This window comes from Lepidochelys kempii, chromosome 1 (genome assembly GCF_965140285.1).
Source record: "Lepidochelys kempii isolate rLepKem1 chromosome 1, rLepKem1.hap1, whole genome shotgun sequence".
Lineage (NCBI taxonomy): Eukaryota > Metazoa > Chordata > Testudines > Cheloniidae > Lepidochelys > Lepidochelys kempii.
Window position 1 is genome coordinate 201,251,064 of NC_136380.1, and position 23,790 is coordinate 201,274,853.

The window sequence follows — 23,790 nt, forward strand, 5'->3', positions numbered from 1 at the left end:
GTCTACAGCAAGGTTTAGGTCATCTTAACTATGTCTCTCAGGAGTGTGGATTTTTCACATTCCTGAGAGACGTAGTTATGCTGATGCAACTTTTCAGTTTAAACCAGCCCTATCTATCTCTCCCAGAGGGAGTAGCTTACCTAGATTTGAGCAATGGGAGAACCCCTTCTATTGCTACAGTAAGTGTCCACACTGAAGCACTACAGTCATACAGCTGTGTTGCTGTAGCATTTCAAGTGTAGACGTAGCCTGTGGAAAAAGAACATGAAGGTTATGTGTAACAGTGCTATTTGATGATGACTGCCAGAATGGTATGATTGTATTAATGACACAACTTGGGGCACCAGGAAGTGAGCTCTCTTCTTCCCTTTCCCCACGAGCTCTGTAGGAGAGCTGAAGAAATTATTTGTGAATAGTTCATTAATGCTTGTTTTGACCATGTTTGGCCTATTTTTCACTTTTTGATAACATTCACATGAGCTAAATTCTGCTTGTCTGAATGTTTTTGGGAAAACTAATTTCAAACCTGTAGCTGAAACATTTAATTTTGTGATTAAATGGTGGACAGTAGTAGTTTAGAATATCCAGTTGGGGACTGGAAACAATACTATGTGATTTAGATAACAAAACATGCAGCTCAAATATTAAATACTCTTACTTGCATGGAATGGAGTCAGAGAAATCCACAGACTGCAGTTTGTTTACACAAAAGTTTCTGTCAGGGTTCCCTCCCCACTCTGAACTCTGGGGTACAGATGTGGGGACCCGCATGAAAGACCCCCTAAGCTTATTTCTACCAACTTAGGCTAAAAACTTCCCCAAGGCACAAATCCGTCCTTGTCCTGGGATGGTACTGCTGCCACCACCAAGTGAGTTAGACAAAGATTCAGGAAAAGGACCACTTGGAGTTCCTGTTTCCCCAAAATATCTCCCCAAGCCCCTTCACCCCCTTTCCTGGGGAGGCTTGAGAATAATATACCAACCGAATAGGTAAACAAGGTGAGCACAGACCAGACCACTGGGTTTTTAGGACTAAAAACTAATCAGGTTCTTAAAAGCAGAACTTTATTAGAAAGAAAAAAGTAAAAGAAGCACCTCTGTAAAATCAGGATGGAAGGTAATTTTACAGGGTAATAAGATTTAAAACACAGAGGATTCCCCTCTAGGCAAAACTTCAAAGTTACAAAAAACAGGAAAAAAACCTCCCTCTTAGCATAGGGAAAATTCACAAGCTAAAACAAAAGATAATCTAACGCCTTTCCCGGCTTTACTTACAATTTTTGTAATTTTAGATGCTTATTTCAGACAGGGTTTTAGCAGATGTTTTTTTCCTGCCCTGGCCCCTCTCTGTTCCAAGAGAGAATTAAAACAAAGAGCACAAACAAAACCTTTTCCACCCTCCCCCAGATCTGGAAGTATCTTCTTTCCCCATTGGTCCTTCTGGTCAGGTTGCAACTAGGTTAATGGAACTGATTAGCCCCTTCCAGGTAAAGGAGGGATTTTTATGACCGTTTCAAATAATTACAAAGAGCAAACAAATTCATAAGTCAATGAGCTTGTGTATAGGTGGTAAACTGGATAAATTCATTTCCAGTTGCTGATTCAGTTCTAGTCTCTGTGGATCTTGTTGAATAGTCAAAGGAATATCCCTTGCAAACAAGAAAATTTCTGTATCAATAGAGATGAAATGGGTGCAAAGTGATTATGCTATAACGAGACCCTTTCTTGGGGGTAATGAGTATGCCTGAACCTTCCATTGCAAGCTCTCCTGTTCTGCAGGGCAGGCAGATATTGATCCTGGCAACTGCTTTCCACTCATTGCTATAGAGCCATGAGTGGTATAAAATCTTCTGTTCTCACTGAACAAGAATGGACCCATGTGCCTGGCTATCTTATGCATTTGTAGAGCTCCTATTGCTGCAGTAGGTAGACCCCATTCCAAGACTGGAGGCCCAAGGGGCTGCTTTTTGTGCAATCGCTGAGTTCAAACAAAGTAAACAATCACATCTAGACTGTTGGCAATCGAGCAACCCATAACTGAGAGTGCAAAAAGGCCCAGGAACAATCTTAGAGCTTGTCTTCATGGCAGGGGTAACTTGTGCTCACTCAGCTCAAGTGAGAGTGGCCACACAGCAAAATAACTCTCAAACAGCACAGTGTGTTTGTGGAAGCACCGCAGTGTAGCTATGTCTCCGTTGCATTATTAGACCCAGCAGCACTTGAGCTTCTACCCACACCCCCGACGGGCCAGCTAATGTGAGTTTAAAGCGCCAGTTAACCTGAGCTAGAGATTTTTGCATGTGCGTGGGAGTCAAGGTAGGGGCAACATTCAAATTATCTTGAGCTAATGCTGCAGTGAAGACGAGCCCTTTTGTAGTTCTGCATCTTGTTTAATCTCTAGAATGTGCCTTGTACTATTTTTCTACAATGTCATTCCACTATGCCAGCTGTACAATGAAAAGCCAGATGGTAACTGATGTTTGTATGGTTTGTTTTTTGAGTGATTGTCAAATGTATGATTAAAATAAATGAGAACTTCTAGCCATTTGTATCTGTGGTCTATCCTTACTACTTAGACCAAGAAATGTAATCAAGTGCTTAAAGCAGAAGAATGGGAATCAGAAAATCTCTGTTCTAAGAGTGACTCTTGAACTAACCTTATCATTAGAGCTGCTTCGAACATGTTATCTCTCCTTCCCCCTAGAAAATTTTGACTTTTTGTCAAAATGAGAAAAATCAGGGGGTTGGTCAGAATTTTTCAGTTTTCAAATGAAAAATAGAAATTTTTCAGGGAAAGCAGACACTTAGACCCAGATCCACAAATGCTTTTCCCATTACTCCTATTGAGGTGCCAAATTCCCGATGAAATCAATACCTTTGAGGATACGGGCCTTGGTTTTGTTGTAAATGCAATCTCCATCAAGAAATAATTTTGACGGAGAATTTTATGACCAGCCCTACTCAAATTACAGGACTTTAATCCAGTCACTTTACAAATCCCTCTGTCTCAGTTTCCCTCACTCTCTGTCAAATGAGATAATGATACTTATCCTCTAGTTGTAAATAGCTTTGAGCTCGTAAGTGACAACAGAGATAAATAGTACTATGATGTGCTTATTCATTGGGTCTTGTTTGAAAATGAACCCTCTTTGCCTTTTCCACATGCAAGAGAAGCACCTACTAAATGACTGACTTCTCGTCATTAGAAGTACAAAATACGTAGCGTAAGAAGAGGAGAATATAGTTGCTGTTTGCGTAGGTTCTTAGTGGGAATGTGGGGGTAGGGTATGAAGCAAACACTAGCTAAAGGCTCAGGATCTAGTCTCAGCTGGACTGACCCTCCATTACCAAATCCCACTCTGAGCAGGACTTGGGACTCTGTACCTCCTACCCATCCCACTCATCTGACCCTTGTTGTGAAAGAGCCCAATGTGGAGCCAAGCATGACCTCTGACCTGCTTGCTATCTCAAATTAACTTTGTGTAAGTGCTTGTGTTTCAGGCACACTTCTACCCCTGCCTCTGCCAGTGAGAGAGAGAGCAAGGTAAGAACAACATTCCATCTGTCATTTCCAGCTGTGCAAACCTTGTAGCTGATTGGTGTCTATATGGAACGTACAGGAGGGAGTAGAGCAGGGAGGCTGTTAATACCTAATTTCTCCTTTCAGACCAAGGGCTGGATTCACCCAGACTGGTAGCCCACCACTCCAAGGCAGTAATGCTCTCTGGAATGGGGGTGCACTGGCAAAAACCATCTGCAATCCCTGTTCCCACTAGGGACCTGGAGTCAGCTAGCACATTTCCAAAAGCTGGGTAGGGCCAACACAGGAAGAGGTGTGCTGATTCAGTGCTTCTCCCAAGTAGCCTCCACCAGCGGAGTTCCAGGCTTTAAAGAGGAGAGATTCCCTACCCCTTCATGACCACATGGATGCATATTATACCTTAGGTCTGTAGGGGTGAATGTGGCTCCAGGACTAACAGAGAGGAAGCTACCTAAGGAATAGCTGTCAGAGTGTTAGCTAGTAACCAGCAGCTGTCTGATTGCCATCAGCAGCAGAGCTTCTAATGTGGACTAGGAAGGTGCTGTGGAGAGAAGCAGCCTTAGGTATGCAGGCTAACGGTGAGAATCCCCTGGTAGCCACCTTGTGTTAGCTTAGCAAAACCCTTAGACTTGGCAGCCCAGCAGCCTTCCCTGCAATGGGGAGTCCTAGCACTGAAATGATTCTATTTGACTAGACGTGTTGTAATTTACGGTAATTTAAATCAAAACATGTTAACTTTCAAGTTATCTTCCAGCATGTGCCCTTTGAAATCCTCTGTGTTTTAAAAGCTTATTTAATTTTACCCCCATGGCTTGGCCTCATATTAGCTTTTCAGTTGACCAAGCAGAAAATAATGTCCAGAGAAAGAAGCCTGGATGAGAACAAAGCAGGATTTGTGCTTAGAGTGTTAACTGCATAAACAATGGTTTTTGCTCTTAATTATCCCCAGCATGAACATGCCAAAAGAAACTCTTTTGGACTTCCAGGCAGGTCATTTCTCAGCCATAGGAATACAAACAATAGATCAGTTCAGGCCATCTGGTTCAGTATCCTATGGCCAACAGTAGCCAGTACCAGATGTTGTTTTAGAGGAAGGTGCAAGAATATAGTGTACAGTTTAAGAAGCAACCTGCTCATGAAGGAAGTCTCTTTCTGACCCCTGTGTTAGGTTAGTGATTGGCTTTACCCTGAAGCACGTGAATTTAACTCCTATATAGGATAAAGCATTTTTGCTTTAACATATCTAATGTATGCTTGGGTGTTTTTACTACTGATGCATATTCATGGTACCATATAAGTGAAATAACTTTAGCTTTTTGTATTCAATGCCCTCATCTTTTAAGGAGGTAAAGGATATAAAGCAAGAATGACCTTGATGTCTCTCTCTGAGTTGTTGCCTGTTGTTAATTCGGGGTATACTGTTTTTCTCTATTCAGTATCAAAGTGATTAATTGTGCTTCTGGCTGGTTTCTGAGGGTACTGCATTGAGCTTGTGCTACAAACCATGCTTCAGTCCAGAGCTTTGGCGATGGCTCTGATTCTGCTCCTCAGCACCAGTCTCTCTGGTAAGTCTTAAAACCCTTCAGGCTGGTGGAGATATTCCTCAGCTTTATATGCACTTAACCTGCTTTGCACAAGTCTCTCCTAGCCATGAACTAGGATTAACGCCTGGTAGTACAGGGTAGAGTGCATGAATTTTCATTGTGACTGGGAGTGTGAAGCCAGTTACTAGTGCATCCTCCCACACGCACAGCTTAGTGGGGAGTATCTTAGCACTGTGTTCTGCTGTCTAAGTCCCAGTGCATGCTCAGGTATGTGAACACTGGCTGTGCTGTTCAGTTTCGGCTACATTTAGAGACTGAAGATTTGTAGCCTAGAACCGTGGATCCTACACGTGGACACAGGCCTTTGAATCCCGGGGAGACTCTAAATCCTACTACAGTCTTCCAGCTGGTCTCTTTCCACTGCAGCTCTTGGGAGAGCTCAGTGCAAGCATGGAAAATGATCGTTAAAGATGGTTAATATTCTCTTCCGCCTCCCCAGAAGTGGGTGCTAAGGCAATCTCAAAAAGACATGTCCGTCGTGACTGGCTGATCATACCTGATTCAATTGCATTTTACGTGTACGAATCTGTGAACAAAGTGTCCCCGAAAGCTGGTCAGTTCTTGGCGGAAGCTGTTCAGACTCCAGTAATCCTTGAGAGCAGCTATGAAATGGTTTCCTCTATTCCTGGGGTGGCTTGTGAGGGAATGGGGAGGATTAACTACATTTCCATACGGAGATATCTTTGGGACAACAATAAGAACTACACATAATGGAGTAAACATTATGAAACCCATATACCAAAGCATATTTCTCCTCGTCTCTCCTCCCTGCTCCGCCCCGCCCATGTTGCATACATACATTTGTTGACTGATCAGCTTCATTGGATATGTCTGGATTCAGATGACCTGATACTGTCTGTTTAAGAGGGTCTGAGAACTGTGATTCTGGAAGGAAATCCCAGAGTGTAAATCAGGCTAGAGATTTTTGCATGTGCATGGGAGTCAAGTTAGGGGCAACATTCAAATTATCTTGAGCTAATGCTGCAGTGAAGACGAGCCCTTTTGTAGTTCTGCATCTTGTAACTGATGTTTGTATGTTTGTTTTTTTGGAGTGATGTCAAATGTATAATTAAAATAAATGAGAACTTCTAGCCATTTGTATCTGTGGTCTGTCATTACTACTTAGATGAAGAAATGTAATCAAGTGCTCAAAGCAGAAGAATGGGAATCAGAAAATCTCTGATCCATTAGTGATCTTCCAGAAAACACCACCCTGGCCATCTATGGATGTAGAAGCCCGCTACACCAACATTCCACACAAAGATGGACTACAAGCCATCAGGAACAGTATCCCTGATTAATGTCACGGCAAACCTGGTGGCTGAACTTTGTGACTTTGTCCTCACCCACAACTATTTAACTTTTGGGGACAATGTATACCTTCACGTCAGCGACACTGCTATGGGTACCTGCATGGCCCCACAGTCTGCCAACATTTTTATGGCTGACTTAGAACAACGCTTCCTTAGATCTCGTCTCCTAATGCCCCTACTCTACTTGCGCTACATTGATGACATCTTCATCATCTGGACCCATGGAAAAGAAGCCCTTGGGGAATTCCATCCTGATTTCAACAATTTCCATTCCACCATCAACCTCAGCCTGGACCATTCCACACAAGAGATCCACTTCCTGGACACCACAGTGCTAATAAGCGATGGTCATATAAACACCACCCTATACCGGAAACCTACTGACCGCTAAACTTACCTACATGCCTCCAGCTTTCATCCAAACCACATCACACAGTCCATTGTCTACAGCCAAGCCCTAAGATACAACCGCATTTGCTCCAATCCCTCAGACAGAGACAAACACCTACAGGATCTCTATCAAGCATTTGTAAAACTACAATACCCACCTACTGAAGTGAAGAAACAGATTGACAGAGCCAGAAGAGTACCCAGAAGTCACCTACTACAGGACAGGCCCAACAAAGAAAATAAGAGAACACCACTAGCCGTCACCTTCAGCCCCCAACTAAAACTTCTCCAGCGCATCATTAAGGATCTACAACCTATCCTGAAGGATAATCCCTCACTCTCTCAGATCTTGGGAGTCAGGCCAGTTCTCGCTTACAGACAGCCCTTCAACCTGAAGCAAATACTCACCAGCAACCACACAACAAAAACACTAACCCAGGAACCTATCCTTGCAACAAAGCCCGTTGCCAACTCTGTCCACATATCTATTCAAGGGACACCATCATAGGACCTAATCACATCAGTCACACCATTAAGGGCTCGTTCACCTGCATATCTACCAGTGTGATATATGCCATCATGTGTCAGCAATGCCCCTCTGCCATGTTCATTGGCCAAACTGGACAGTCTCTATATAGAAGAATAAATGGACACAAATCAGACGTCAAGAATTATAACACTCAAAAACCAGTTGGAGAACACTTCAACCTCCACGGTCACTCAATTACAGACCTAAAAGTCGCAATTCTTTAAAAAAAAAGAGAAACTGCAGAACTGGAATTAATTTGCAAACTGGACACCATTAAATTAGGCTTGAATAAAGACTGGGAGTGGATGAGTCATTACAAAAACTAAAAACTTTTTTCCCCTACTGTTACTCACACTTTCTTGTCAACTGTTGGAAATGGGCCATCCTGATTATCACTACAAATTTTTTTTTCTCCTGTTGGTAATAGCTCACCTTAATTGATCACTCTCGTTATAGTGTGTATGGCAACACCCATTTTTTTCAAGTTCTCTCTGTGTGTGTGTGTATGTATATATATAATCTTCCTACTGTATTTTCCACTGCATGCATCCGATGAATTGGGTTGTAGCCCACGAAAGCTTATGCCCAAATAAATGTTAGACTCTAAGCCCTGGTCTACACTAGGACTTTAGGTCGAATTTAGCAGCATTAAATCGATGTAAACCGGCACCCGTCCACACGATGAAGCCCTTTATTTCGACTTAAAGGGCTCTTAAAATCGATTTCCTTACTCCACCCCTGACAAGTGGATTAGCGCTTAAATCGGCCTTGCCGGCTTGAATTTGGGGTACTGTGGACACAATTCGACGGTATTGGCCTCCGGGAGCTATCCCAGAGTGCTCCATTGTGACCGCTCTGGACAGCACTCTCAACTCAGATGCACTGGCCAGGTAGACAGGAAAAGAACTGCGAACTTTTGAATCTCATTTCCTGTTTGGCCAGCGTGGCAAGCTGCAGGTGACCATGCAGAGCTCATCAGCAGAGGTGACCATGATGGAGTCCCAGAATCGCAAAAGAGCTCCAGCATGGACCGAATGGGAGTACGGGATCTGATCGCTGTTTGGGGAGAGGAATCCGTGCTATCAGAACTCCGTTCCAGTTTTCGAAATGCCAAAACCTTTGTTAAAATCTCCCAGGGCATGAAGGACAGAGGCCATAACAGGGACCCGAAGCAGTGCCGCGTGAAACTGAAGGAGCTGAGGCAAGCCTACCAGAAAACCAGAGAGGCGAACGGCCGCTCCGGGTCAGATCCCCAAACATGCCGCTTCTATGATGAGCTGCATGCCATTTTAGGGGGTTCAGCCACCACTACCCCAGCCGTGTTGTTTGACTCCTTCAATGGAGATGGAGGCAATACGGAAGCAGGTTTTGGGGACGAAGAAGATAGCTCACAGCAAGCAAGCGGAGAAACCGGTTTTCCCGACAGCCAGGAACTGTTTCTCACCCTGGACCTGGAGCCAGTACCCCCCGAACCCACCCAAGGCTGCCTCCTGGACCCAGCAGGCGGAGAAGGGACCTCTGGTTGAGTGTACCTTTTAAAATACTATACATGGTTTAAAAGCAAGCATGTGAAAGGATTACTTTGCCCTGGCATTCGCGGTTCTCCTGGATGTACTCCCAAAGCCTTTGCAAAAGGTTTCTGGGGAGGGCAGCCTTATTGCATCCTTCATGGTAGGACACTTTACCACTCCAGGCCAGTAACACGTACTCGGGAATCATTGTAGAACAAAGCATTGCAGTGTATGTTTGCTGGTATTCAAACAACATCCGTTCTTTATCTCTCTGTGTTATCCTCAGGAGAGTGAGATATCATTCATGGTCACCTGGTTGAAATAGAGTGCTTTTCTTCAGAGGACACTCAGAGGAGCCCATTCCTGCTGGGCTGTTTGCCAGTGGCTAAACAGAAATGTTCCCCACTGTTAGCCACAGGGAGGGGGGAAGGTTGAGGGGGTAGCCACGCAGAAGGGGGGAGGCAAAATGCGACCTTGTAACGAAAGCACATGTGCTATGTATGTAATGTTAACAGCAAGGTTTACCCTGAAAGAGTGTAGCCACTGTTTTATAAAATGTGTCTTTTTAAATACCGCTGTCCCTTTTTTTTTCTCCACTAGCTGCATGTGTTTCAAGGATCTTCTCCTTCCCAGAGGCTAGTGAAGCTTAGAAAGAAAAAAAAAAACACACTCGCGATGAAATGTTCTCCGAGTTCATGCTGTCCTCTCACACTGACAGAGCACAGACGAATGCGTGGAGGCAAATAATGTCAGAGTGCAGGAAAGCACAAAATGACTGGGAGGAGAGGTGGGGGGCTGAAGAGAGTAAGTGGTGGGCTGAAGGCAGGGCTGAAGCTCAAATGTGGCGGCAGCGTGATGAGAGGAGGCAGGATTCAATGCTGAGGCTGCTGGAGGACCAAACCAGTATGCTCCAGTGTATGGTTGAGCTGCAGCAAAGGCAGCTGGAGCACGGACTGCCACTACAGCCCCTGTGTAACCAACCGCCCTCCTCCCCAAGTTCCATAGCCTCCACACCCAGACACCCAAGAACGCGGTGGGGGGGCCTCCGGTCAACCAGCCACTCCACCATAGAGGATTGCCCCAAAAAAAGAAGGTTGTCATTCAATAAATTTTAAAGTTGTAAACTTTTAAAGTGCTGTGCTTAAAGTGCTGTGTGGCATTTTCCTTCCCTCCTCCACTACCCCTCCTGGGCTTCCTTGGTAGTCATTCCCCTATTTGTGTGATGAATGAATAAAGAATACATGAATGTGAAGCAACAATGACTTTATTGCCTCTGCAAGCGGTGATTGAAGGGAGGAGGGGCGGGTGGTTAGCTTACAGGGAAGTAGAGTGAACCAAGGGGCAGGGGGTTTCATCAAGGAGAAACAAAGAGAACTTTCACACCGTAGCCTGGCCAGTCATGAAACTGGTTTTCAAAGCTTCTCTGATGCGTACTGCGCCCTCCTGTGCTCTTCTAACTGCCCTGGTGTCTGGCTGCACGTAACCAGCAGACAGGCGATTTGCCTCAACCTCCCACCCTGCCATAAACGTCTCCCCCTTACTCTCACAGATATTGTGGAGCACACAGCAAGCAGTAATAACAGTGGGAATATTGGTTTTGCTGAGGTCTAAGCGAGTCAGTAAACTGCGCCAGCGCGCCTTTAAACGTCCAAATGCACATTCTACCACCATTCTGCATTTGCTCAGCCTGTAGTTGAACAGCTCCTGACTACTGTCCAGGCTGCCTGTGTATGGCTTCATGAGCCATGGCATTAAGGGGCAGGCTGGGTCCCCAAGGATACATATAGGCATTTCAACATCCCCAACAGTTATTTTCTGGTCTGGGAATAAAGTCCCTTCCTGCAGCTTTTGAAACAGACCAGAGTTCCTGAAGATGCGAGCGTCATGTACCTTTCCCGGCCATCCCACGTTGATGTTGCTGAAACGTCCCTTGTGATCCACCAGAGCTTGCAACACTATCGAAAAGTACCCCTTGCGGTTTATGTACTTGCCGGCTTGGTGCTCCGGTGCCAAGATAGGGATATGGGTTCCATCTATGGCCCCACCACAGTTAGGGAATCCCATTGCATGACCTGCACATTTCCCAGGGTCACTACCCTTGATATCAGCAGATCTTTGATTGTGTGGGCTACTTGCATCACAGCAGCCCCAGCAGTAGATTTGCCCACTCCAAATTGATTCCCAACTGACCGGTAGCTGTCTGGCATTGCAAGCTTCCACAGGGCTATCGCCACTCGCTTCTCAACTGTGAGGGCTGCTCTCATCTTGGTATTCATGCGCCTCAGGGCAGGGGAAAGCAAGTCACAAAGTTCCATGAAAGTGCCCTTACGCATGCGAAAGTTTCACAGCCACTGGGAATCGTCCCAGACCTGCAACACTATGCGGTCCCACCAGTCTGTGCTTGTTTCCCGAGCCCAGAATCGGCGTTCCACAGCATGAACCTGCCCCATTAGCACCATAATGCATGCATTGGCAGGGCCCACGCTTTCAGAGAAATCTGTGTCCATGTCCTGATCACTCACGTGACCGCGCTGACGTTGCCTCCTCGCCCGGTATCGCTTTGCCAGGTTCTAGTGCTGCATATACTGCTGGATAATGCGTGTGGTGTTTAATGTGCTCCTAATTGCCAAAGTGAGCTTAGCGGCCTCCATGCTTGCCTTGGTATGGCGTCCGCATGGAAAAAAGGCGCGGAATGATTGTCTGCCATTGCTCTGACGGAGGGAGGGGTGACTGATGACACGGCTTACAGGATTGGCTTCAGGGAGCTAAAATCAACAAAGGGGGTGTCTTTACATCAAGGAGTATTTCAGGCAGGACTTCACGGAGGGTTCCAATAAGAAATGGTGCACCTAAGTTATTGTTCTTATTGGAACAAGGAGGTTAGCCTGGCCTCTGATTGATACATGGCTAGATTTACCTCGCTGCACCTTCTCTGTGAGTGACTGCAGTGTGTCCTAGAGGAATGAGTCCCCTAGACGGGGGAGGGGAGGAAGCAAATGAATACAGAACAAATCTGGTCTATTTCTTGTTTTGATCCACTCCATCTATCTTTTACATCTTTGGCTGGCAGCAGATGGTGCAGAAGGACTGCATGCCATCCGCATCTCATGGCTGCTCGGCCGAAGATGGTACAGTACGACTGCTAGCCATCCTCATCTCTTGCCTGCCCAGCAGAAGATGGTACAGTACGACTGCTAGCAATCTGTATCGCCTGCCTGCTCACCATAAGACGGTTCAATAGGACTGACTGCAGGACTAAAGAGAATGACCTGGTCAAATCACTCCAAATTTAGTCCCTGCGCCCATGTCTGTCCAGGCACTCCCAGCCAACGTGGCCAGGAGCACCTCGGACATGATGATGACGGCTACCAGTCATACTGTACCGTCTGCTGCCACAAGGCAAGGGGTTGCTGCTACTGTGTAGCAATGCCGTACCACGTCTGCCAGCACCCAGGAGACATAGGGTGACGGTTACCTGAACGGGCTCCATGCTTGCCGTGGTATGGCGTCTGCACAGGTAACTCAGGAAAAAAGGCACGAAACGATTGTCTGCCCTTGCTTTCACGGAGGGAGGGAGGGAACAGAAGCCTGACGATATGTACCCAGAACCACCCGTGACAATGTTTTAGCCCCATCAGGCATTGGCATCTCAACCCAGAATTCCAATGGGCAGCGGAGACTGCGGGAACTGTGGGATAGCTATCCACAGTGCAATGCTCCGGAAGTCGACTCTAGCCTCGGTACTGTGGAAGCACTCCGCCGACTTAATGCACTTAATGTACTTAGAGCATTTTCTGTGGGGACACACACACTCGAATATATAAAACCGATTTCTAAAAAAACGACTTCTATAAATTCGACCTTATTCCGTAGTGTAGACATACCCTAAGATGCCATAAGTACTCCTCGTCCTTTCTGTTCTAAGAGTGACTCTAGAACTAACCTTATCATTAGAGCTGCTTGGAACATGTTATCTCTCCTTCCTCCTTGAAAATTTTGACTTTTTGTCAAAATGAGAAAAATCGGGGAGTTGGTCAGAATTTTTCAGTTTTCAAATGAAAAATTGAAATTTTTCAAGGAAAACAAGGGTGGTTCAGATAGTAAATATCTATTCCCGAGGTAACAGATGATGGCAGACAGAAACAAGAAGTGTGCACACCTGGGGGATACACAGTTCCATATTGCTACTCACAGCCCCACACCTATCTTGCCTCCTGAGTTGAATCCCTACAGGGCAGTTCAAGAGTCCCACAGCCATATTAATGGACTAATTTGTGAGGACTAATTTGTCCCACAGGTAAATATGAGAGAGTGGCAGTCTTATGAAAATAGAAACAGAGGGTACCCCATCCAGAGATGTACCTTACTGATATGTTACTGTCGCCTACAGGAATTTCCTGATGAAGGAGACCTCTAAAATCAGTGTGCTGGCAGAACAGCTGATGGAAAAATTAACAGGTCTGTGGAAGAAGAAAGAGGAAGCCCCAGCCCAGCAGTAGAATTGAGACAAGTCACAAGGCCACTTGACATGAGTAATTAGAATGCGCAGCATCCCCTCTCCTCATGGACTGAGATCAGCTACTACCATAGAATTGATGTCCCTGATGATGTCACTAGAAGGGGCAAGAATACCACCTTCAAAGAGTGGAGAAACTGTCTCCCTGTGGGGGAAAAATGCATTATCAAAGAAGCTGCTGGATGTGGGAAAGGAAATAGAAGGAAGACAGATTCTGTAGTTGAATCTTGAAAGCCAATTTCTCCTTCAACAATTTGGCCACTTGACCTTCCACCTCAACCGAATAAAGTTTTGGATGTGTTTATAGTTCCATTGTTTCCTTCTTTGCATTAAATGTTTAAGTGGATGGTGGTTTTATAACCTCTTGTTCTGCTGCTGTGAGAGCTGATATGATGTAAGGGAAGTGATAAGGCTCAACTGTTATCAGTGATACTAAGCATCATCCAGACAAGTGTAACCAAAATCAGACACTTCTCCTCACCACCTTACTGCTAAATGATGAACTAGCACTCCCGGGAGCCCTCAAGGGTTAACACATTGTTGTTAATGTGGCCTTACATTTTACAAGGCAGCACAAATGGAGGGAGGGGAGACAGCATGGCAGACAAAGACACACACCGTGTGTGTGTGAGATAGAGAAAGATGTGCATTGCCCCTTTAAGTATGCTGATCCCACTCTAAGTACATTGCCTTTTAAAGTAGATCAGTAAGTTGAGACAGCAGCTGCTGCCAGCAAGCTTCTTCCATCCTGAGCCCTGTGTGCCCCCCCTCCCCCACCGCTCTGTGGAGATGGAGTAAAGGAGTGGGAGACAGGAGCAGGGGAGAGGGGACACCCTGACATTAGCACCCCTCTTGTCCCATCCTCGCACAGCAAGTAGGGGGCTCCTGGCAGCAGCTCCAAGGCAGAGGGTAGGAGCAGCACAGGGCAGTGGGGGGAGGGACACCTGAACTGCCTGGCAATTGATAGCCTACTGGGCAGCTGCCACCCAGGGAACTTAGGGGAGCTGATGGGGGGGCTGTCGGCCCACCCTGGTTCCAAGCCCCCACCAGCTAGCTGCAAAGGGCTGCTCTTCCTGCAAGCAGTGGACAAAGCTGGCGGCTGACAAACAACATTATAAGGAAGCATTGCGTAACTTTAAATGAGCATGTTCTCTAATTGATCAGCAATGAAACAATGTTAACCAGGATGATTTTAAGTGAGGAGTTACTCTATGTAGTCCTAAAACTTGTAGCCTGGCCCATAGACAATAATTAATAATGGTATTTGGCCCTCTCAACAGAATGAGTTTGACACCCTTGATCTATGGTATCTCTATCACCTTGGAAGCATTAAAGAAAAAAGTGTCCTGCTCTGACAGAATGGTACTAACTCTTGATATTCCTCTATGTATCAGGGAGCCTGAAAGAGTCTGTGACCCTTTTCTCCTCTTTCTTCTTCTTCTTCCCTTTCTCAATGTTGTGTTTAAGCACCACAGGCCAGAGGGGCTTGCCTGAAACAGTGTCTGATACTTCCAACCCTCCCTCAGTGTCCTCTCACAAAGTCTCTGCCCCTGAGAACAGGCTCCCTCCAGTGGCTTGGTTCTCACAGAGCAACTTGGAGGGTTGTAGAGGGTATGGTGGGTGCTCTCTGGGGAAATAACACCCCCAGTCCATTCAGAACTGTAATTTTTGAAGTACCAAAAGGACAATCTACCAAAACTAGCCCCTTATTCAGCAGATCATTTGTCTGAGGTGATAAAACTCACCCCACCTGCCCCAGATTCCAGCAGGCTGACTAAGGCTGTGGACAGCAGCTTGGAACGACTTTCGCAGATCTCTAAACTACCTCTGGATCCATTCCCTCTACGGCAAAGCCAGAAACTGTGCTGTGCACTTCGCTGTTTTAGTTCTGATTGCACTACTGCTCTTTTGAGGACCTGTTTTGTGAATTTCTTTGTTGCTGTCATTTAGATTGAGGCTTGCTTGGTCAAGTAGGAGTGTGCGCAAACATGTACGTATGTGAAAATAAGCTGGTTACATACGGGAAGATGTAACAGGGTTCAGTTTATCTTGGCGCTTACCACATGAAAAAGTCAGAAACTTCAGCTACTTTCATTATGAAAACGCCCTATATATGGGTGTGATATCTCATCCTGTTTTTTCTCTTTCCCTCTTGCTCCACTTTCACTAGTTTTTATTCAGTAGTCTAAAACCATTCCTTGTCTATTGGGTCCTAAACGACCAGGAGATTTTTCTCTGGGTTGTGCTTACCTATTGTCCTGCATAAAAGAGGAAGTCGCTCTTTCTTCTAGGGCTAGGAATCCAGGGTCTGCAGGAAAGAGCCTGAATCTACCAACAGAGCTTGGTGTCCAGCAATGCTGGCTGAACTATGTTTCAAATATGTATCTTGTTTTGTTTAGCAAATTGTTCAGGAATGAATCCTGATTTCTTCTGAATATATTTGTACATATTTGCCAAATGGGTAGACAAACAGTTTTTGGACTAAAAGTTATTCATGACCTCTCCATTTCAGCTAGACGCTATTAGTTGTGTCATGAGATTTAAGATACCTACGCAAGATAGTGTTGTTTTTCCTCTCTTTCACTGAATAAGAACATAAGAATGGCCATACTGGGTCAGACCAATGGTCCATCTAGCCCAGTATCCTGTCTTCCAACAGTGGCCAATGCCAGGTGCCCCAGAGGGAATGAACAGAACAGGTAATTATCAAGTGATCCATCCCGTTGCCCATTCCCAGCTTCTGGCAAACAGGGGCTAGGGACACCATCCCTGCCCATCCTGCCTAATAGCCATTGATGGACCTGTCCTCCATGAACTTATCTAGTTCTTTTTTGAACCTTGTTATCGTCTTGGCCTTCACAACATCCTCTGGCAAAGAGTTCCACAGGTTGACTGTGTGTTGTGTGAAGAAATGCTGGATGACTGAAGCAGGCAAATCACATGCTTCCAGTATGAATTTTCAGGTGAATAATCTGTGCTAAAATTGTGAAGTTTTTGATGTTCACAAACATCCTTAGTGGCAGCCCACCAATTCCTCTCAAGTCATAGGTCACCCCAGCCCACGCACACACATATATATCTTACGGCTAGGCCATGTCTACGCTAGAGACCTTACAGCAGCACAGCTGTACCACTGCAGCTGCGCTGCTATAAGGTCTCCGGTGTAGCCACTCTATTAAACCACCCACAACAACCAGTAGAAGCTATGTAGGCAGGAGAGCATCTCTCACAGACATAGCACCAGAGTAGCCAGCGCTTAAGTTGCTGTAACTTGTGTCGCTCAGGGGGGTGGCTTTTTCACACCCCTGAATGACATAAGTTATATTCACAAAAATAAAAGGAGTACTTGTGGCACCTTAGAGACTAACCAATTTATTTGAGCATAAGCTTTCGTGAGCTACAGCTCACTTCATCGGATGCATCACTGTATCTCACGAAAGCTTATGCTCAAATAAATTGGTTAGTCTCTAAGGTGCCACAAGTCCTCCTTTTATTTTTGCAAATACAGACTAACACGGCTGCTACTCTGAAATAAGTTATATTGACATAAGTGATAGTATTGACCTGCCCACAGTGAGTAAATTTTCATCAGTTATTTCTGCTATTTACCTGATTCTAGTATATAGGTAAATCTGAATAAACCCAAAGATCTTTGTGTTTGTATTTGAGTTGCCTGGTCGGGGGGGGGGGGGGGTGTGTGTGTGTGTGTGTGTGTGTGTGTGTGTGTGTGTGTGTGTGTGTGTGTGTGTGTGTGTGTGTGTGTGTGTGTGTGTGTGTGTGTGTGTGTGTGTGTGTGCGCGCAAAAAGCAATGGTTTGCTGCTCCATTAGCCTGCTAATCTTGAATAGTCTGCAAAGCAAAGATGTGGATGCCTCCATGCTTCTGGCCAGCCCCACTTGCTCAGATCATCTGTTGATATAGTTAAAAAGCTGGAGAGATGGCTAAGAGAGCAGTCAGTCAGGGACAGGGGAAGGAGAAAAATCTGCTCCCAAGTTGAAACAGTAACTCTTTGTCTATTAGTAAAAACACCGAACTGGGATCCTATGTTTTATTTTCACAGACTCAACACACACGACTCTGAGCAAGTCATTTGATGTCTTTGTGACTCAATTTCTGTCTGTAAAATGGAGATGAAAACACTTTCCTGACTCAACTACTAATTTCTATTAAAGTTCATGAAGTTCTTTGAGATCCTTCGATAGAAAGTTCTTTGAGATCCTTCGATAAAAACAAAGCATTATTACCTCTCATTTACCGGCTTTGGGAAAGTTTGGGGTAGAGCTGGTTCAACAGTATTCATGAAACTAAAATTTCAACAAATTTGCATGAGGAAAGGGAGTGGTGGGTTGGATGGATGAATTGTTCCTGATTTCTGCAAACACCCCTTTTATTTCAAAATATCCACCCAAAATAATGATTAATTTTCAGAATAATTTGTAAACTTTTTTCATGAGCTGTTGAATTTGGATTATTGATAGCATATGCTCGTTCACGGGGTATACTTCTTGGGCTCTGATTGTATGACTGAAATCTTGGGGAGGATGAAGATTGACTGAGTAATAATGAATACGTTTCCAGTCTGCATGAGTTGGGGTTGCTGAGTGTTTTTGTGACTAACGGTAGCTATACATGTTCACAGACAATGACTGACATACTGTGAATAGCAGCGAAGTGAAAGTCATTTATTTGCAAAAAAAGAGATGTCCAAAGAATGAAAAAATACTGCTGTGAAAAATCGTAACGTTTTGAAGTTATTTTTCGTTCATTGTGTTCGACTGAGCTTTTGGTGACCTTTTTAATTGAAAATATTGTCAACATTTGTCTTAAAATCATTATCAAAAGTTTTCACTTACTGAAAACCCAGGTTTTGGTAAATGAAAATTGTCTGTAATGATTTGGAGACCATTTTTAATTAAAAACGTGTACCAAAATAATCACAGGAAAAGTAAAAATGTTTTTGAACAAAAAGGCCACTTGTAAGCAAAGCTGTCCATATGAAAAATGTCAGGCAGATCTCTTTAGAGCCACGGCATGCCTCTGTTTTTATTATTCAGCTAGCTGCAGCTGTTGGTGCCCTGCAGACTCATTTCTAGGAAAAAGAAAAGGAGTACTTGTGGCACCTTAGAGACTAACCAATTTATTTGAGCATGAGCTTTCGTGAGCTACAGCTCACTTCATTGGACCCATTCATGTAGCTCACAAAAGCTCATGCTCAAATAAATTGGTTAGTCTCTAAGGTGCCACAAGTCCTCCTTTTCTTTTTGTGAATACAGACGAACACGGCTGCTACTCTGAAACCTGGCATTTCTAGGAGACATCTGCGCCCCGCTTCTGGCCCCAGCTCGCGGGGTGGGGGGGTAGTAAAAAGTTTGGGGTGGGGTCGGGACCTCCAGCTTTCAGCACCTCCACCGTACAAAATGTTTCAGCCTCACTGTCCTGCCTATCAGCTGCACTGAGCAGCCTGCCTGGAGCTCTCGCTGGATTCCTGCAGCACCTTCTGCTGCCCCCTCAAACAAACACCGACCCAGCGGGAGTTGTGGACTCTCAGTACCTCACTCACAGGGCTGGTTGTTTAGAAGGGAAATGCTGCAGCTGTTTAGATTTACTTCAGAGATAGAGATCAAATACCAGTGCTCACTCCCACTCGATCTGATCCTTGTCTTGAAGCTTTTAACTTCTCCCTCCTCCCCCCCCCGTTGCTTTTCCGTTTTTTTTTTATCTCTCTGCCTCCCCCACCCCCCGCCGTGTGCATTACTTTCTTTTTTCTTTTTTTTCCCTCCCCCTCGCACGCTTTCCCTTCATCTCTCTCGCGATCTCTCTGCCGCGGTTAGCTGTCTTCCATATCTGCATTTCTCTCTCTTTGCCTTGCTGCTCTCACTTCCCAGCTGCTCTGCTGGAGCCTAGCTGGACGGGTAGGAATCTGCACTGAAACGGACAGAGAGTCTCCTTGGTTTCTTCCTTGAGCACAAAACCTTTGCGTGCAAAGGCTCGGGGAGAGAGATCAGTCAGCACCTGTCCCTTTCGGCTCAGATTTCGCCGATTTTCTCTCAGTGGGTGAGAATTGACTCAAACCAAGCACGACAGGCCTTAGGGTTCTTCAAAGATTGCACGCGATGCTACCTCACCGAGCAGTGGGCCAGGGGGGAAACCCATAAATCTTTCCTTCTTTGTGTTCTAAGCACGCAATTTCTCTCCCCCCCCCTCGTTAATCTCTGCATAACCATAGGCTATTTCATTGTAATCATTAAGCACTGCAGGAGGTGGCCGTGCTGTACCTTCACCCTTCAGGTAGGATTTGAGACAAGCCAGAGTTTTTGCAATGGTGGGCTCAGGGGTTGGTTGGTGTTCACAAGTGCCTTTCCTTGATTGCTTCTCGCAGGGCAGTTGCGTTTTACAGGTGCAGATGCAGATTGTAACATTTTGAGAAACAACCTCCAGTTCAAGTCCTCTGTTAGTCTCTGGGGTTCGCGATGTGCTGGGGAAGCACACCACTCTCTATGATTTTGGTTGCTATTTTCAATTCATCCATTTCATTCCCAGCTTTTACCTGTGGGGCTGAAATTCTCCAGGTCTGGCCTCTGCTGTGTTCTGGAAAGTTTGAACAAAGGGAGGCGGGAGAGACAGGCATAGCAACGTTTCCTTGTTGTATTTTTTTTTTTTTTTTTAAAAAGAGGGCTGTGAATTTTTATTTTCATAGCTCCAGCGGGCCAAAACAGCTGTAGGTAGTACCAGAGTGGAAGGGTCTTTCTACTGAACCCACTCTGCCAGCAGATATTGAAATTCTGCTTGGAGGCCTAGTGGGTCCCAGTTTACTCAAGTGTGGCTTGTTAATTCCAACCTGGTTATAAGGAACATGGAAAGGAAAAGTAGAAGTGGCTCTTGGGTAGAGGAATTTAAGATCTGGCGCAGAGAAGGATCATAAGTATTTCTCTGCACCTAAAGTTACTCCAAAAAATAATTCCATGTGTGGACACTTATATTCTGAAATAGGAGTATCTTGTTCCCGTTTAGCTTAATCCACTTTGTAGCTGGATTAAACTAAATAGGGACAAGGCACTCCTTACAGAATAAGAAGCATCTTCACATGGAGTTATTCAGGAATAGTTATCCATTAAATTCACACCCTACTTCAATTCAAACACTTGCACCAGCCACTCCAGCAAAGAAGAATGGGGCAGGAGTTAGATATGTTCTTATTAGTTTGTTAATAAAGGCAAACCCTAGGAAAGGAATACAATTGACCGCATAGAGCATGCACAGAATTTCTTTGGAGCAGAATAGGTAAATTACAGTTGAAATAGTCTACTCCAGGGAGATGTCCCTTTCCAGGCTCTGGGGGAAATTGCTTTGGATTTGACTAAGTTATAATGGTTTGAAAATCAGACCCAGTGCAGTAAAGTCCTTGGGATTGAAGTTCATTGGCAGTATAAGCAAGAAAAGGTTGCCTTGCACATATGTAGGTGTCTAACCTAGCTGCATAGTTGCTAAGGTATGGCTTGAATGAGGCAGTGTATCCTATAATTTAGGTGCATTGTTAATATGATGGTGCTCTACAGAACTGAGTGAAGATGCACATTGCAATGAACAGGGCATCCCAGGGATGTCAAGCTGAGTGGCCCCAGGTGATGGAATTCTTTTCTCCCTTCTTTTGTGGGGAGGGAAGACCCCTATGAAATTCCATTAGAAAAAATTACCTCAATAGGATATTAAGCTTTCACCATTGTAAGCTTCCAAAAGTGAGGGAATGCTGAAGTTTTAAGGTTGCATGTGCAAATTTAAACCCATCACCATGAAAGTATGCGGTATACAATTTTTAATTATGTGATCACATACTATTTCCCAGATGACCTAGTATGCAATGTTTTCTCTGACATTAGTTATATATGCATAGCGTCTTGTAGTAGAAAGCAATAATCTGGGCATCCCAGGCAAAGATTGTCCATGAAAATCGTTTATACCAAAAGTACCCAGCAAACTGTATTTACATCACCTACTATAGATTTTAACAATGCAAAGGAGCAGTGCAAGTGTGCTGACATATATAGGCCACCTAAAAAGGCAGATAAATTATCTGCATAGCTGCTTCACTCCTGAATTGTAATGGGGAGAGAGAGAGTGTGTGTATAGATGGATTACAGCAGTTCTCAAACTGTGGTTTGGGACCCCAAAGTGGGTCGCGACCCTGTTTTAAAGGGGTCGCCAGGGCTGGCTTTGACTTGCTGGGGCCTGAGGCCAAAGCTCGAGCTGCGGGGCTCAGGTTACAGGCCCCCTGCCTGGGACTGAAGCCCTTGGGGATGGCGGGGCTTCGGCAGGCTCAGGCTTCGGTCCCCCCTCCTGGGGTCGTGTAGTAATTTTTGTTGTCAGAAGGGGGTCACAGTGCAATGAAGTTTGGGAAACCCTAAATTAGATTAATAGTTAACGGCTTCATTCACAGAGTTGCACATAAAGAGAGCTGTTGGTTGAAAAGAAAATGTGTAAGACATGGACGTTAAGAAAACTTTTGAAATAACTGCCTGGAGAAGAGAAAAAAGAAATTATCATATTTAAAACAAAACAAAACTAAACAAAAAAATTCAAGGCTAGATCATCCCTGGCACTTGTGCAATGTGACAATTAATCAATTTCCTACTAATGGTGACATACGTTTCCTATTTTAGTATTGCAAGCGTTCAAAATTTTGAGGGGTGTTCCTTCTCTTTTGAAGTTTAAGGCCTTCTGATGACACCAAGTGCTATGTCATACTTAACATAAGACATAAGAACAGTTATCTATCTGATCCACCTAGAGCCAAGAATAATCTGTTTTGCATTCAGCATAACTCTGAAGAGGGCTGGCGCTGGGGTTAGCAAGCAGGGCAATTGCCAGGGAGCCCCACAAAGCTAAGTTACATCATATCTACAGAGTCCCTGTGGTAAATGTAATGCAAGTATTACAGTAATTTGATCTCTAAACGTGGAAATAAATCACACTAAAGCAGAGGTTTTCAAATGGTGGGTGCGCTCCCCTCCTTCCCCCCAGGGGGTCTGGAGGAACATTTGGAGGAGTAAGCGGCGACAGCAGGCAGCTCAGGCTTCAGCCTCGGGCGGCGGGGTGGGGGCCCACTCCTTAATTTCTGCCGTGGGCCCCAGTGAGTCTAATGCCAGCCCTGACTCTGAAGTATATTCTTAAAAAACAAAAATCCTTTTAATAATACTGAACCAAATCCTGAAGTTCTTTCTCAATTTTACTCATTCTTTTGTCAGGCAAACTGCCACTGGAGTCACTGAGTACATTATCTTTCTTAGGCCAAGTCTACACTACAGACTTCTGCTGGCACAACTATGTCAGTCATGGGTGTGAAGAGGTGCGATCTCTGACAGACATAGCTGTGCCAGCAGAAGCCTCTAGTATAGAAGCAACCATATGGGCAAAACTGTTTTGTTGGGGTTTTTTTTACCAGTATAAATTGTTTTCCTTTATGGGGTTTTGTTTTACTCTATCAGTACAAAGTGTAGCTTTGCCAGCATAGCTCTGTGTCCACGCTAAAAGTGCTCTGCTGGTACCATATACCCGTATTCCTATACTGGTAGAGTACTCCTTGTGTGGACATGGCCTTAGGGGTAAGTACTGCTGGCTATCACCATAGCATCTGAGCATCTTTTACATAAATCAGTAAAAATAGTGAAGTCCTTAGTGGACTTCATGGAGCCTCCGACATTTCTCCTTTTGGGGGTCAAAACTCTGTTTGGAGGCAGGGATTTTGGTTTTGATTTTTTTTTTCTTTTTTAAAGATTTTATTAATTACCTTTGTTGTAATTGTAGATAGGGGCCTAGGGTTAGAAGGGGTTTTCAGAGTTGTGCTAATAAGTAAGGATATTGGTCCAATAAAAGGCAAAATCTAATTTTACAAGATACATTATCAGATCTCCTTGAATGCTGAGATCAATCATTCTATCGTCAGGTTATTCTTTTTCAAACTGAAAAATTTTTTAGGATTCCATAAAAAGCCAGCACCCTATCTAATCTATCTATCTAATCTAATATAGCATCAAATGCATTTTGCATGAAGCGTTGTTTCTAAAATATATGGTACAGTGCCTTCAAACAATCACAAATAGCTTGACTCTTCAACAGTGATTATAAATCTAATGGGATTTCAGAATATACTCCTACTTTGCTATTAGCTACTGTGCCAGATTTTCTGCTAGGAAAAAGCCAGTGTTGTAAAGAGAACATAAAAGGTCAGCTTCTAACTGTGGGAAGGGATCTGGGTCACAGTGGATTACAAGCTAAATAGGAGTCAACAGTGTAACACTGTTGCAAAAAAAAAAAAGTAATCATCATTCTGGACTCTATTAGCAGGAGTGTTGTAAGCTAGACACAAGAAGTAATTCTTCTGCTGTACTCC

The 23,790-nt window shown here is 44.6% G+C and overlaps 1 protein-coding gene across 1 annotated transcript; it reads left to right on the plus strand.

Moving 5' to 3' along the window:
* Nucleotides 1–45: 45 nt before the first annotated feature.
* LOC140896613 (apovitellenin-1-like) lies at nt 46–13,696 on the plus strand. The gene is made up of 4 exons (XM_073308515.1): nt 46–5,106; nt 5,585–5,743; nt 9,404–9,407; nt 13,279–13,696. The coding sequence occupies exons 1-4, from the start codon at nt 5,046–5,048 to the stop codon at nt 13,385–13,387; spliced, it is 333 nt and encodes a 110-aa protein (XP_073164616.1). The 5' UTR covers nt 46–5,045; the 3' UTR covers nt 13,388–13,696.
* The last annotated feature ends 10,094 nt before the right edge of the window (nt 13,697–23,790 follow it).